Raw genomic sequence first — 12,486 nt, 5'->3', positions numbered from 1 at the left:
CTACACGACAAACAATTTTGCATAATAGACGGACAGAACACCATTACAAGAACTATTCAAAATGAAAGACGGACTACAACAAGGAGCTGTAAATTGCCTCATCTTGTTCAACATATATACAAACGATCTACATCAGATGTACGGACTAAATAGCGACAACAAAGGAGCTATCGCATTTGCGGACAATTCGCAACAGAAAAAGCTAGGACAAAAAAATAATATATAGTCCAGACATAAACTTCAATGACTTCGCAACTAGATTCAAATATACATTGATAAGATATAATTTAAGGGATAAACATAAAAAATATATTAAAAAATATTTATAGTTACAAAAAATTAAAACAATTATAAAGAAAGTAATGTAACTGAGATATGGAATAAAAGAAACACGAAACCAATTCCTCGATAGTATAGCGGTCAGTATCCCCGCCTGTCACGCGGGAGACCGGGGTTCGACTCCCCGTCGGGGAGAATTAAATTTTATTTTTATATTTTGTATATTTTTTACATTTACATAAAAATTCTATACAGTTTGTATATCACACAGTCCTGTATATAATTGTTATTACATCTCCAACCTCGCATAATTTTATCATATAATAATTTTTTAATCTTTGTCGTTAATTTGTGTTCGTTATACTTATTGTACCCATGTAAATATCTTTTTCGATACAATAAACATTCGTTAAAAAAAAGTGGTTAATGTTTTTAACTGTCATGCGGGAGACCAGGATTTGATTCTCCAATGAGGACTATTTTCTTCATTTCCTTTTTCTACTCATACATAGTGTACTGTATTAAATATTGATTATATAAATATAATGATTTCAATTTTATTTTATTTTAGTTTTATTTTATAAGCGATCAAAAGAAAAAACGAATATATACATACATAAAATCGTTCTAATTTATCAGCCAACATAGTATTTCACTATTAATAAAGAATGATTTGTTAAAAAGGCTAAATGGGTATATATTTCAATGGGTCAACCAATGGGTCAGTGAAGTTTCAATTGTAGAAATTAAATTTGAAAATCTATGAAAACTAGTGTGCAGAAGCGTGTTATGTTCGTCTTTACCAAAGTATACAAAGTACATATCATTAAATTTGAATTCAATGGATATAATGCTCCGTTTAATGGATTGATATTAAACATAATCGTGTATTAGGAAGTAAAATAGAATTATTCGTGTAAAAACATATTAGATACAAAACATATTAGAGCTTAAATTCTTTTGCAAATATGTTCCAGCTCTTGCATCATCTTATGTAATCGAAAAAAGCTGCAAAGATTTGATTATTCTCGCTTTGTCGTTTGCTTTGCACAATAACCAAAGTATCTTTTCTATTACAACTTCCAGGATTATTTAGTTCGTACTATCATTGTAAAATTATAGTAGTGTATAAGTTAAAAAATTATTTAAAATTTCTTCCATAACTTAGGAAATTCGATTTCTTGTATTTTCTAAAAGGGCTTGAAACAGGAAGTTTTCATTGAAAGGATTAACAAATGTTGTTTAAACTTGTTTCGTAAGTATTCTTTATTTTTTGTAAAATTATACAGCCAAAATAATATCATAATTTACGATGCAAAATTTAAGAACATAGATATTCGCGTTTCTTTCTTGAACGACTCGTGGACATTTCGTTTCGTTACTAAATAGATGTATACCATGCTAAAATAACTTCATGGATATATTTTGCTTGTTCAATATTGGTGTGATTTCGCGACGTGAAGTCTGGAAATTATCGAAACACGATACGCTTCCGTTCCCGCGAGAACGACACGTTTCAATCAACGAAACCCACTTAAACTATCTTATAGGTGTTCTTTATTCTTTGTAAAATCATACAGCATAAGCGACCACAGTCTACACAGTGTAGTCAAGCGAGATACAAGTGACATGATCGTTCAACGATTGGGCAAACGACGATCAAAGTACCGTTGCATTCGTACGATCTTCCCAAACCAGAAAAAAATTCCCTTTAACTTGTTATTCCTTATTTTTACCTTTTTTTCTTTTTTTTATCTATTTATTTTTATTTATTTATTATTGTTGGGAGGCAATTTTACTATTATTGGGCACTGATGTCACGTCGTTCGCCCTACGAATACAGACACACACACATTTGTAAATTCAGGTGGCTCGAAATGCGCGAATTCTCTCATAAAAATTTTACACAAGAAGTTTCTGTCGTCCCTCGCGATAATCGCGTGATTTCGAGAAAGAAAGAAACTTAATGATTAACTCTGAAAATACAGACAAATGTAATACATGTACATCTAAGCCCTAAGAAGAAAACTAGAATCCTCTGCTGGTTAATTATCTAAAATATAATTATGTATATATGTGTATGTTACTTAAATCGAGTGTTGCTCTGCTTGGCAATTTAAATATCGAGCGACGCTTTAATCCATGGATGAATGATCGAAATAAAATCGGCTTTTGTACAAATAGCTCTGTGGTACGTAAAATTTGATTCCCCTACTATAATATAGTTATATAATATACATATATATATTTATATATTATATAATATATATATATAATAGCTAATAAATAATCCTTAGTTAAATTTAATTATTTAAATTCAATTAGTTAAATCCCGTTTTAATCTTGACGGTACCTATATCCAACTCTTAAAATATTAAATCACTTATTATACCTTACGTTTTCTTGTTTCGTCCGCGATTTTTCAAAATGAACAAACTCGTCCTCCTCTCTTATACGTTATCTCGTTATCGACTATTATACCCTTATTTAGTAATGATTTTACGTTACGTAAAGGTGCCATATACGTTAATTACTAGTTGCATTTAAATCACCAGTTGTGTATTTGCGAATAATTGAGAAAAAAATTCTCGTAATGTTCTAACGATCGCTAATCACAAGGGCGATTATGAGGATTGAGTGATGTTTCGTGGTTTCGTAGTGAGATAAATGCAAATGGCAACACGTGGCTGAAGAAAACGCGCGATTCGGAAGGATCTACGACGACGAGTATAGAGAAAACGTTGTTCGACGTTCGTTCGCTGCAAGAAACATCTCCATGCAGGGCTAAACTTTGGTTTAGAGTTTCGCATGTTCTATAGTGAAAGCTTACGAATGCAAATTTAATCTTATCGTTATCGTCATCTTTTAATTAACAGACTTGTAAATATCGGTGCGATTTAAAATAACGCTTTTTAGCAATAATATTTGTTATTTTTGTTATTAATCAAATATGATTTTTGAAAAGCGAAATTTAACAATGTCTTAGGCACATTGATCTAAAATGCTTCATCAATAATTTTTCATAAAAATAGAATTGCGAGTAAAATCATCGTAAAATTATTCTGGAATGTTCGTTCGAAAAGAAGTCATATGTAGCAGTTTAACGTTTAAATTTTCAGTTTTTTAGTGTCGTATATAATATATGCGAAGAATAGCTTAACCTCAACATTAGTTGAACAAAATTTTAATTCACCCTCAGCGTCAGCAATATACTTTCTCAAAGTTCAGCAACCTGCTTGAACAGTATCCTCTATAGACACGTGTGATGTATAGGTAGCTACGTAGGAAACGTGCATATGAAGTTGAATTTCGCGATGATTTTCGCTTGTGTTCCTGCGAACGATGCCTTAGTGCTAGTTCCTAAAATTCAGACAATAACTTCTTACATCATAGAATCGATAATGGTAATAACAGAGTGACGGTGACAGAATGATTGCTTCGAGGAACGATTGGTATGAATCTCTTTTCCCTTACCCGTTACTTAAGAACAGAACGCAAATATATATTCGAGGGAGAATTTCTTTTACGTAATTACGTGTAATTATATACATTATGTTTACGTAAATTTGATTCACTTGAATAACAAAATACTAGATGAGTATTAGCAAAATACTAGATAAGCAGAAGCTCGTTACGAGGATAGGAAAAATTAGATTTATTACGAAGAAAATTTTATACGTAGGAAGCAATATCGAATAATAATAATTTACCTTTTTTTACAATTATCTGATATTCTTTATATTATTAATTCACAGAGGACTGTAGATAATTTCCGAACATTTACAAACGAAGTAATAATTTCAGAAAAAAGTTAATTTTCTTAAATGTTCTCGACGAAAAATATTTTAACATGCTTTCGAATCTTTTTTCCTCGCCACGACTGAATCCCCTTTATGAACACACACTCTACGATTAAGCTCGAACAGATGTTGATTTTCGACTCATCGGAAGAATCAGATCACGAACGAACGAATCTGAAATAAACGAGAAGATAAGAGCCGATGGAAACGAATCTTTGGGAACGTATCGTGTTAGAAATGCGACTTAATTCGACCACCAAACGCAATGGTGCAATGGTATTTTTCCCTGTTACTGAAGTGTACATAGTAGATATATCTACAAAATGTACCAATAGTCACGCAAAACGATGTTTTTTTTCAAAGAATTTAACGATTAATTATCACACGTGGAATGAATCTAATTAATTAATCGAGGTACGCGAGAAAAATGAATCGTCGATCGCTTTACACGCCTACTTCTTTGGTCAAGGACTAAAGTATATATATACGAGATTCTCGATGAGTGTTTAACTAATTGCGAACAATTCAACTTTCTCGTACTTATCTATAAATTGAAGAAATTCATTCATATATATCGTGTATTTGAAACGCGATGATTTCAAGTTTTATCAATTTTTGCTCAAGCTCTGAGATTTTATGAACGTAGAACAGAATATAACGACGTTCTTTCAGTACGCTGTACTGTGAAAAAAGTCGTCTGTTTTTAATGTGATATAAATGGCACTTTGAGGATATTAAAGAAGTTTCTAAATTCTTCTTCCTTTTCCAAGTTTTTTGGAATCGAAGTATGATTTTGATGAGTCGAGTATTTTTAATTATTCGTAATTGATATATACTTTTTTTTATCACTTTATTACTTTAATGAGTAATTCAATCTTTCATATTCGGATTCGATTTTCAAGTATCGAAATTTAGGTATTAAACGTGTTATAAAAGATACGATGAAAAACTAACAAAATGAGGACTAATGAGAAGAAAGACGTCTATGTAAGGACAAAGAGATTTCCAACGAAACTCTGATATGAGTTAAATTTGATTTAAATGCCTATAATTTACCACATTTACCAATCATTATGTTACATTAAATTTTAATTTGATGATCCTTATGATCAAGACATGATTCTTTTTAAATAACAAAACAGTTATTACTTTGTATAACTGTCTTTCCTAATATGTATTATTACTCGTATCACGTGCTTTATGACGATTGTACAATTATTTAGTACCAAAAATTTCATCCTGTCTAAAATTAAAAGATCCCTTTCAAATAGCAACAATGCTTCAAACGAGATATCCTCGAGATTTTTTAAACCACGAGAAACATACTCGTCGAACTGTACAATTGTCCGATATACCGCTACTTTTGACATACGTGTTTCAATCCATTTCGGAATTCTTCGATCTTTTTTATAGCAAAACTGACAAAAGCGAGCTGAGAGGCGTGTGTGCTGTGTGTTTGGATATGCAACTGAGTCTACAAATCTCGAGTGTATTCGCTCGGTTCGACTTCTTTCTGTTTAACGATCCACGATTTCTCATTATTTCGATTCGCAAGATTTACCGTATATGTTCAGAGTTAGCCAGGATATTCGTCACATTTTCGCGTTTAAATGACATACATTACTGTCCATAAGTATTCGGATACTTTCAAATTATAAAATAAAATAATTCAGTATCTTATTCAATAAGCGACGAATGTCTTAATTTTTACTTCAACAGATTAGGAATCCGAGTAACGAGCTAACTCGTCTGCTCAATTGACAAATTAAAATTTCAGTTGTGGCACGACGTAAGGAATTAATAGAAGACAAATGTTCTTCAATTATAACTTTAAAATATCATAATATTTTTCGACTAAATTGTATCAACTGCCAAAAAATATACGGACGATAATGTACGAATCGTGAAAACGATACGAAAACGGGTTCGCCGAGTTCCGTTAAGAGGAAAAGAAAAGTACGTCGGGAGAAACAATAGAAGGGTACGTCGGATATGCTGTTTTTCTCCTGTATGTGATACTTTTTCGGAGTTCCGTGTGACGACATTTCCTTTCGAAATTCCGTCTCTCGCATTTCCATTCACACCATTCACAACCCAGACACAGCTGCGAATATGCGATTTTCGGTTCGGCGTTACGCTTGAACAAGCTGAATATTAAAGACGCATCTACACGAAGAAATAGTTTTACTATTTTTTTTATCCATTTTTTTTTTACTTTTCAATCTTAAGTTCTCGTCTAACGAACAAACAGTGTTTATTTAGAGTTTATGTATATTTATATATGTAATAATAATAATAATAATAATTAATAATTCATAATATCAATTCATCCCAACAACAAGTTTTAAGGTATCGTTTGATAGTATTTCTGTTATTTTCTCTTTTTTCTCTCAGTTTCTTCTCGTCTTTTATCAATCGTACTTTCTTTCCTCGTCAATATATCTCTCTGTTTATTATATATTTATATTTATATATTTATTTACTTTTTTCATATATATGTATAGACTGATATCAACACGTATAACATCGAATTCTTCTATTAATCCGTTTTTTTTTCTTTATTTCATTTTCGCGAAGAGAATTGCGGTAGCTGAATGATTTCTTAATTACAAGTCTTCTGCCTTCTCTTATTTCTTTTTCTGTTGTGTTCTCTTTTCCTTCTTTCTAACTAACGCGCGTGAAACGACCGGAAACCCGACAGAGTCCGATCCGATCGTTCATTGTTTTTCATCCATTTTTAGTTTCGGCGTTTCGATTACTGAACGACACTTTTCGCTATTTTATTTGTTTATCCCCCTGCCCTATTTTCGTCGCAATATTTTATTCTCTATGAAGAAACGAAATTCCGAGGCGTTTCTTTCTTCACCTTCGAATACTCAGGTTCTCTCGTCTTTTATCTGACTGACCTCTAATGATTCTCATAGATTGTATCTATTCTCTGTTTTTAACAGACACGCGCGATTTTTGTAATTACTTGTACACACATAGCTAAGCTCTTACTAATCGTGGAATGAAACTGTGATGTGTCATTTGCTAATAATCTTTCGGCTTTGTTTCTTGATTTTTGATTACGAGTCTACAGTTTAACCTTTCGCTATCTCATATGTGTATATTAGTTCAAGTGAGATTACGGAGTTTAAAGATTAAACTACTCACTAGATTCAAATTAATTAGTTACATATAATTATCATACAGTTACGTATAGTAGGAATTGTTATTGTATATAATATTAGTATAAAGTAAAAAGAAAGGTATAAAGTAGCAGAAGATTAAACTGAGATACGTTAGTCGAAACAAAATACAAATCCGGGAATAATCTCGGTTACGACATTATTGTGACACGGTGCAATGACACAGATGATTCTATATAATATATATGTATAGATATATTATATATAGCACTGTACAGTCGATAAAAAAAAAGTTTCTGAATGAGTATTTTACGTGTTATGCAGTCTGCTTAAACGAATTCTCGCATAAATCAGAAAAGTAACAAGACAAAGGCTTCGTCTGCCATATGATTCCTATGCTTGTACAATCACTGCATTTGTTTCCATACAATTAATGTTTTGAAAATATTTGTAATATTTCTCGAATAATGCTTCGAATAAAATCGCACGTTTAACTCTTAATTGATGCCAAGCATTGAGTATGGTAACAAAAAGAACTTTGGTTACACTTGAACTTGCATGGTAATAATTAATTACCCAGTCCAAGCACAAGTAACATATTAATACATTCACTGCTACTATAATTATTTCAAATAGTGACATTTTCTTTAATTCACTGTCTCTTACAGTCTGTTCATTTATGAAAAGGCACAAATTTAAAAACCGAATAGCTTTGTCAGCAAAATTATTTACAATTAAAATCTAATTCAATAAGTGGCGCAATATAAATATGCATCGGTAGCAGCGAATGCGTTAAGCAAGAAACAAATTCGCCTTGAAAATTTCTCTTTAAATGCAAAGATTCGTTCAAATAACCTGCAGAATGTCGGAATGTGATCGAGTCACTTCTAATGGGCAAAGCTCCCGTTTCTTTTAAGGATAATTGTACAAAAACTCGTTTGCAAGTATATTTCGGCTTGCAATAAGACGTGGCAGTATTATTAGTAAGTAAACAGTGTAATACGATATGATACAGAGAGCAAGTGTAATTGAAAATCACAACTAAGGCGCAAAACCACGCGTCGAAAGTTAACGATGCCCAATTATCGTTTCAAAGTTTCGTTTTTTGGGTCAAGAGGATTTCTAACTCTGGAGTACTATAGTGGGATACTGCATTCTTCGCTCAGTTTATTTTTTTTTTTTTTAACTATTTTTATAACACGATGACTTGTTCATGTTTTCGAATAATTTTTTGATTTGGAGAGACGAAAATTATTTTATTAGTACATTTGTATCTATAATGGAATTCTTGTTATATTTATTAGAAAAAATTTTAATTAGTACACAATTAATGATATTAATACGTAGTATCGATATATAATATAATTTTTCAAACTCGAGGTGTAAATTAAATACGCGGATTAAATTTTTGTACTTGTTATCTACTTTCCAAAAAAATGGTCACTCATTTTGAAGTAAAATATAATATCAATCGTCCAATCACTCTTTCTTTGATCGATATACCTGAACTAAATTAACTGCCGTTTGAACCTATTTATTTGAGAGTGTAAAATTCTTTCACATGAATGAAAGGTCATAATTATTAAAAAATCATCGAAGTCCTATTATATGAACTGTTTGAACCAAACGGATTCAGAAAAATGAAATCCTACTACACTTTCTTCTGTTTTTGATTTTCTTCTGTTAATGGTTGGAGCAGACAATTTCTCAATGTAGTATTGATTAATTAAGATCTGCGTATAGATAGTATTGCAGAGTTTAGGACAAGCTTAGCTTTACCTATGTTATGTACATCGACAGAGTTCTCATAGAATCAATTTTCATTTAATTCTTCGACGATGTCGACAAGGTGGCGACTCGTGTACCTCGCCGCATGATTCATGCGCCATGAGAAATGACGTTCATACATACATACACACAGAACTATAGCGTATCATCGTTAATGAAATCGAAGTACCATAATTAGGCGAGTCGTATGTTGTACGAAAAAGTTTTATGGCCTGAATGATCAACGGCGTTCGATCTAAACCGACGTTAGACGCGTGACGCGCTAGGAATATATTATCCTTATACCTGCGTTTCTTCTAAAATATCGGTATAGAAAGAACAATTGGATCCTCCACAGTTTGGTTGAACTTTCATATGGTCGTAATCCTAGGTCGTTCAGAAAAGAGGAACGCCAGCATGGTAACTTGAATCAAGTAAAATAAAACAAGAAGAAACGTGCTCTTCTCTGCCAGCATAACGAGAAATTGAATAGAATTGCTCTAGAAAAGGCCAACCCTCGTTGCCCTTGTACTCGAAGAAAGTTCCCCGAAATGTCTGCTCTATCTTCACGTTCGTTCTTTCTCGTTCGTAAAGTTTTCTCTAAATTACTTACTTGGTTGGTACGGTTAATTTATCATTTGGTACGATCAATGGCGCCTCTAACTCGCGAAATTGCCTCGCCGCGCGATCGTCGCCGTTGAAATATTTTCTCTTCTGTATTTTATTCGTGCGAGGTCCTCGAAGACTCTCGTGTTAGACTTCCTGGGGCATACGAGCGCGCGCACGAGACACCTGACGGTTCCTATCGATACGATAAAACTTCAAATCAAAAGAATCTCTATAGTTACGTAATAACACCTGCACGTTCGTAGCGAACCATTACTGACGACGATAATTCAACTTTGAAACTGCTAAATAGTATGGTTCCTGTTTAAGCTTCGCCCACGTTGCTTATCGATCGGTTAGGTTCTTGTCTGATCGAGACAGAAACCATGGCATCTTCTCTTGTAGATCAGGTCAAGAGTCTCGACCTGGAGTCGCTTCGCATTCAGGATCGTCCCCGATCCATCGATCGTGCCTCGATTTCTTCACGGGGAACACATATAAGGGGGCCTTTATTCTTTTTCCATTAAAAGCGAGGCGAAAGCCAAAACCCCTCGAACACAGTTTACGCAGCGACACTTGAGAGATCGCGGACCATCTCTATGAATATTCGAGAACAGAGTCGTTCGAGGACCGATATCATCGACTCTGACGAACACGCGTTCAAAACAACTTCCTTCAGAGTTCAGAGTTCAAGTTCGAAGTTCGAATCCGGATCTCGTGCATTGCGTTTTCTTGGACGAGGACGATCGGAGACGGTCCCGAAATAAATTCCTAGGTGCACCTATGACAGACTTAGAGGAGATTCGTCCTTAAAGCAGCCACTTGGCTACCAGGATCATGATCAAGTGTGATGCGAGGCTACTGATCGACGCGGTTCCGGTCACCCTGATGTCGCTGTCCTTCAGTAAGACTGCGTCGATTACGTGGATGATACCGTTGGTGCACTCGACGTCCGGACGAAACACTCGAATCCATGTACCCTCCCACTCGATCTGGTAACCTGCAAAGAGAAACGATTTCCATCGATAAGTTGTGTCGATATTCACTTACAAAGCTGGATCGATAGATTAGATGAACGAAGCGAGTTGTGATATTTGCAGCGATAGAAAATTTCCAGTGAGCGTTCACTTGTCGAGCATGAAGTCCGGCGTCACAAAATTACATTTGAACGTCAAGTTTTCAATCTATGGAACACGAAGACGCAAAATGCAGGTAGCAAATATTCAGAAAGTTATACACTTGGTATTTCGTTAACTGTTGTATTTTTTCTTTTTTTATTTTTTGTCTAAATTAAGATATCTTTCGCGTTTCAAAGTGTGTAGCATTTCATTTGGTGATTAACTGACTGGAAGTTAAATTAATCTATCGTTTGTTGGAAAATCGTGTGTGTTACGAGTAGCAGTCGATCTGAAAAAGCTTGAGAAATGTGATTATCATATATATATATGCGTAGTGTTGTGAATATCATTCGATGCAGACGTTTTGTAAATTTTATATTGAGGTTGTTAAATAATAAATGGTTATTTCAACGATACAATTAAGAAGATCGAGAATCATTTGTAACATTTTTTCAAATAAGATATTCAGCCGTGTTTATACGTACTAGAACGCTTATAGAAAATGAAGTAAATCTGAAAGCATTAATTTTTTTCTTGTATGTATTTTTTATTCAATCGCTGTTTTAATTAATTAATTTTGGTACAAGAATTATTAGATTTTCCAAGATATTTGTTGTCTTCCTGGTTCCATGCAATAAATTCCACAAATGATTTCACAAATGAGATTCAAATTTTTACAAACTTCATTGCATTTTCTAACTGAGAGGTGTGTTTTATAAGAGACCAGTATGTATCTTGATATTTATAAACGAAGATGAAACTTCCAGCAAATCTATAATTGTATGGTTAAAACACGGCAATATCATGAAGTTATCAACATAGAAGCAAAGAAATTAATTTAAGGCAGTAAAAAAAAAAAAAAGAAAAAATAGAAGAGAAGCGTTCAAAGAGATACGATAAACAGGCTGATGACTCTCGTTTGCTCCTTTCATTTTCAAGTTAGCAATTTTCATCCTTTTCCAGATACGATTAGGTATCTTTCGTCTGCAATTTTATGCTCATGGTTCCTCTATCCGATTCAATTATTCTGTTGTTTCTCTCTTTGCTTCATTATTTCTTTCGATATTACCACGTGTTTCGCTCCTCTTTCGTGTTCTTTCTGCTCGTCCATTCGTTGCATCGGTAACATTCGTTGCAAATAGAAAACGTTCTCGTGATTCGCGCGATTCGTGGCCAAGCGAATGACCGAGCAAAGCACGTAGCAATTAGCACCAGCGGTAATCAAGGAATTTGCATTTAAATGGTGGTCGAAAGGTGCATAATAAATCGTCTTGCGGTCTCGACCCATAATTGTGCACGTTCTTCGTCGACCTCAGCTCGCCGAGAGTGCCCCGGAAGCCACCAAATTACCGTGTATCGAAATCGAATCGCGCTATGATGAATCTATTCTTTCTTTCTTTTTTGTGATTTCACGACCATTTATCGAATATAGAATTTATCAATTTTATTATGGAAGATGTCTTTGTTATCTAAACTATTAGCGAAGGAATGGATAATTGTTTGGAATTTTTAATAACTTCAATATTTATTTAGACGACGTGTCTATATCTATATAAGACTATTTATTTGGAAGATATCCAACGATCGCGTTGTAAAATTAGATAATGGTTTTGAAAAAGGTATTTCTTAATCTAACATAGAGAAAATTTATACTTATTTTCAATTTTTACTAATTTGTCTAAATTCGATATTTAGTTGACGCTGGCCATGAAAGAATATTTCCAAATATTTGAAATTATATCATAATGTATTTTCAATTTCATAATAAGTTATTTAAAGATAAAT

The 12,486-nt window shown here is 33.3% G+C and overlaps 1 protein-coding gene and 1 non-coding gene across 8 annotated transcripts in view; one reads left to right on the top strand and one right to left on the bottom strand.

Moving 5' to 3' along the window:
- Positions 1–402: 402 nt before the first annotated feature.
- Positions 403–474, top strand: Trnad-guc. Its single transcript has one exon. It is a non-coding gene; the product is annotated as a tRNA-Asp (tRNA).
- Positions 475–9,041: 8,567 nt separating this feature from the next.
- LOC117204944 (fasciclin-1) overlaps positions 9,042–12,486 on the bottom strand; it is a 373,763-nt gene continuing 370,318 nt past the window's right edge. For all 7 annotated transcript variants that reach the window (XM_033442870.1, XM_033442871.1, XM_033442872.1 and 4 more), the window contains one exon: positions 9,042–10,583. In XM_033442870.1, coding sequence (XP_033298761.1) covers positions 10,393–10,583 — 191 coding nt within the window. In that variant the 3' untranslated portion in view covers positions 9,042–10,392. The remainder of the gene's footprint in view (positions 10,584–12,486) is intronic.

This window comes from Bombus bifarius, unplaced genomic scaffold (genome assembly GCF_011952205.1).
Source record: "Bombus bifarius isolate JDL3187 unplaced genomic scaffold, Bbif_JDL3187 scf7180000007984, whole genome shotgun sequence".
Classification (NCBI taxonomy): Eukaryota; Metazoa; Arthropoda; class Insecta; order Hymenoptera; family Apidae; genus Bombus; species Bombus bifarius.
This window is presented reverse-complemented; position numbering and strand designations above follow the sequence as displayed.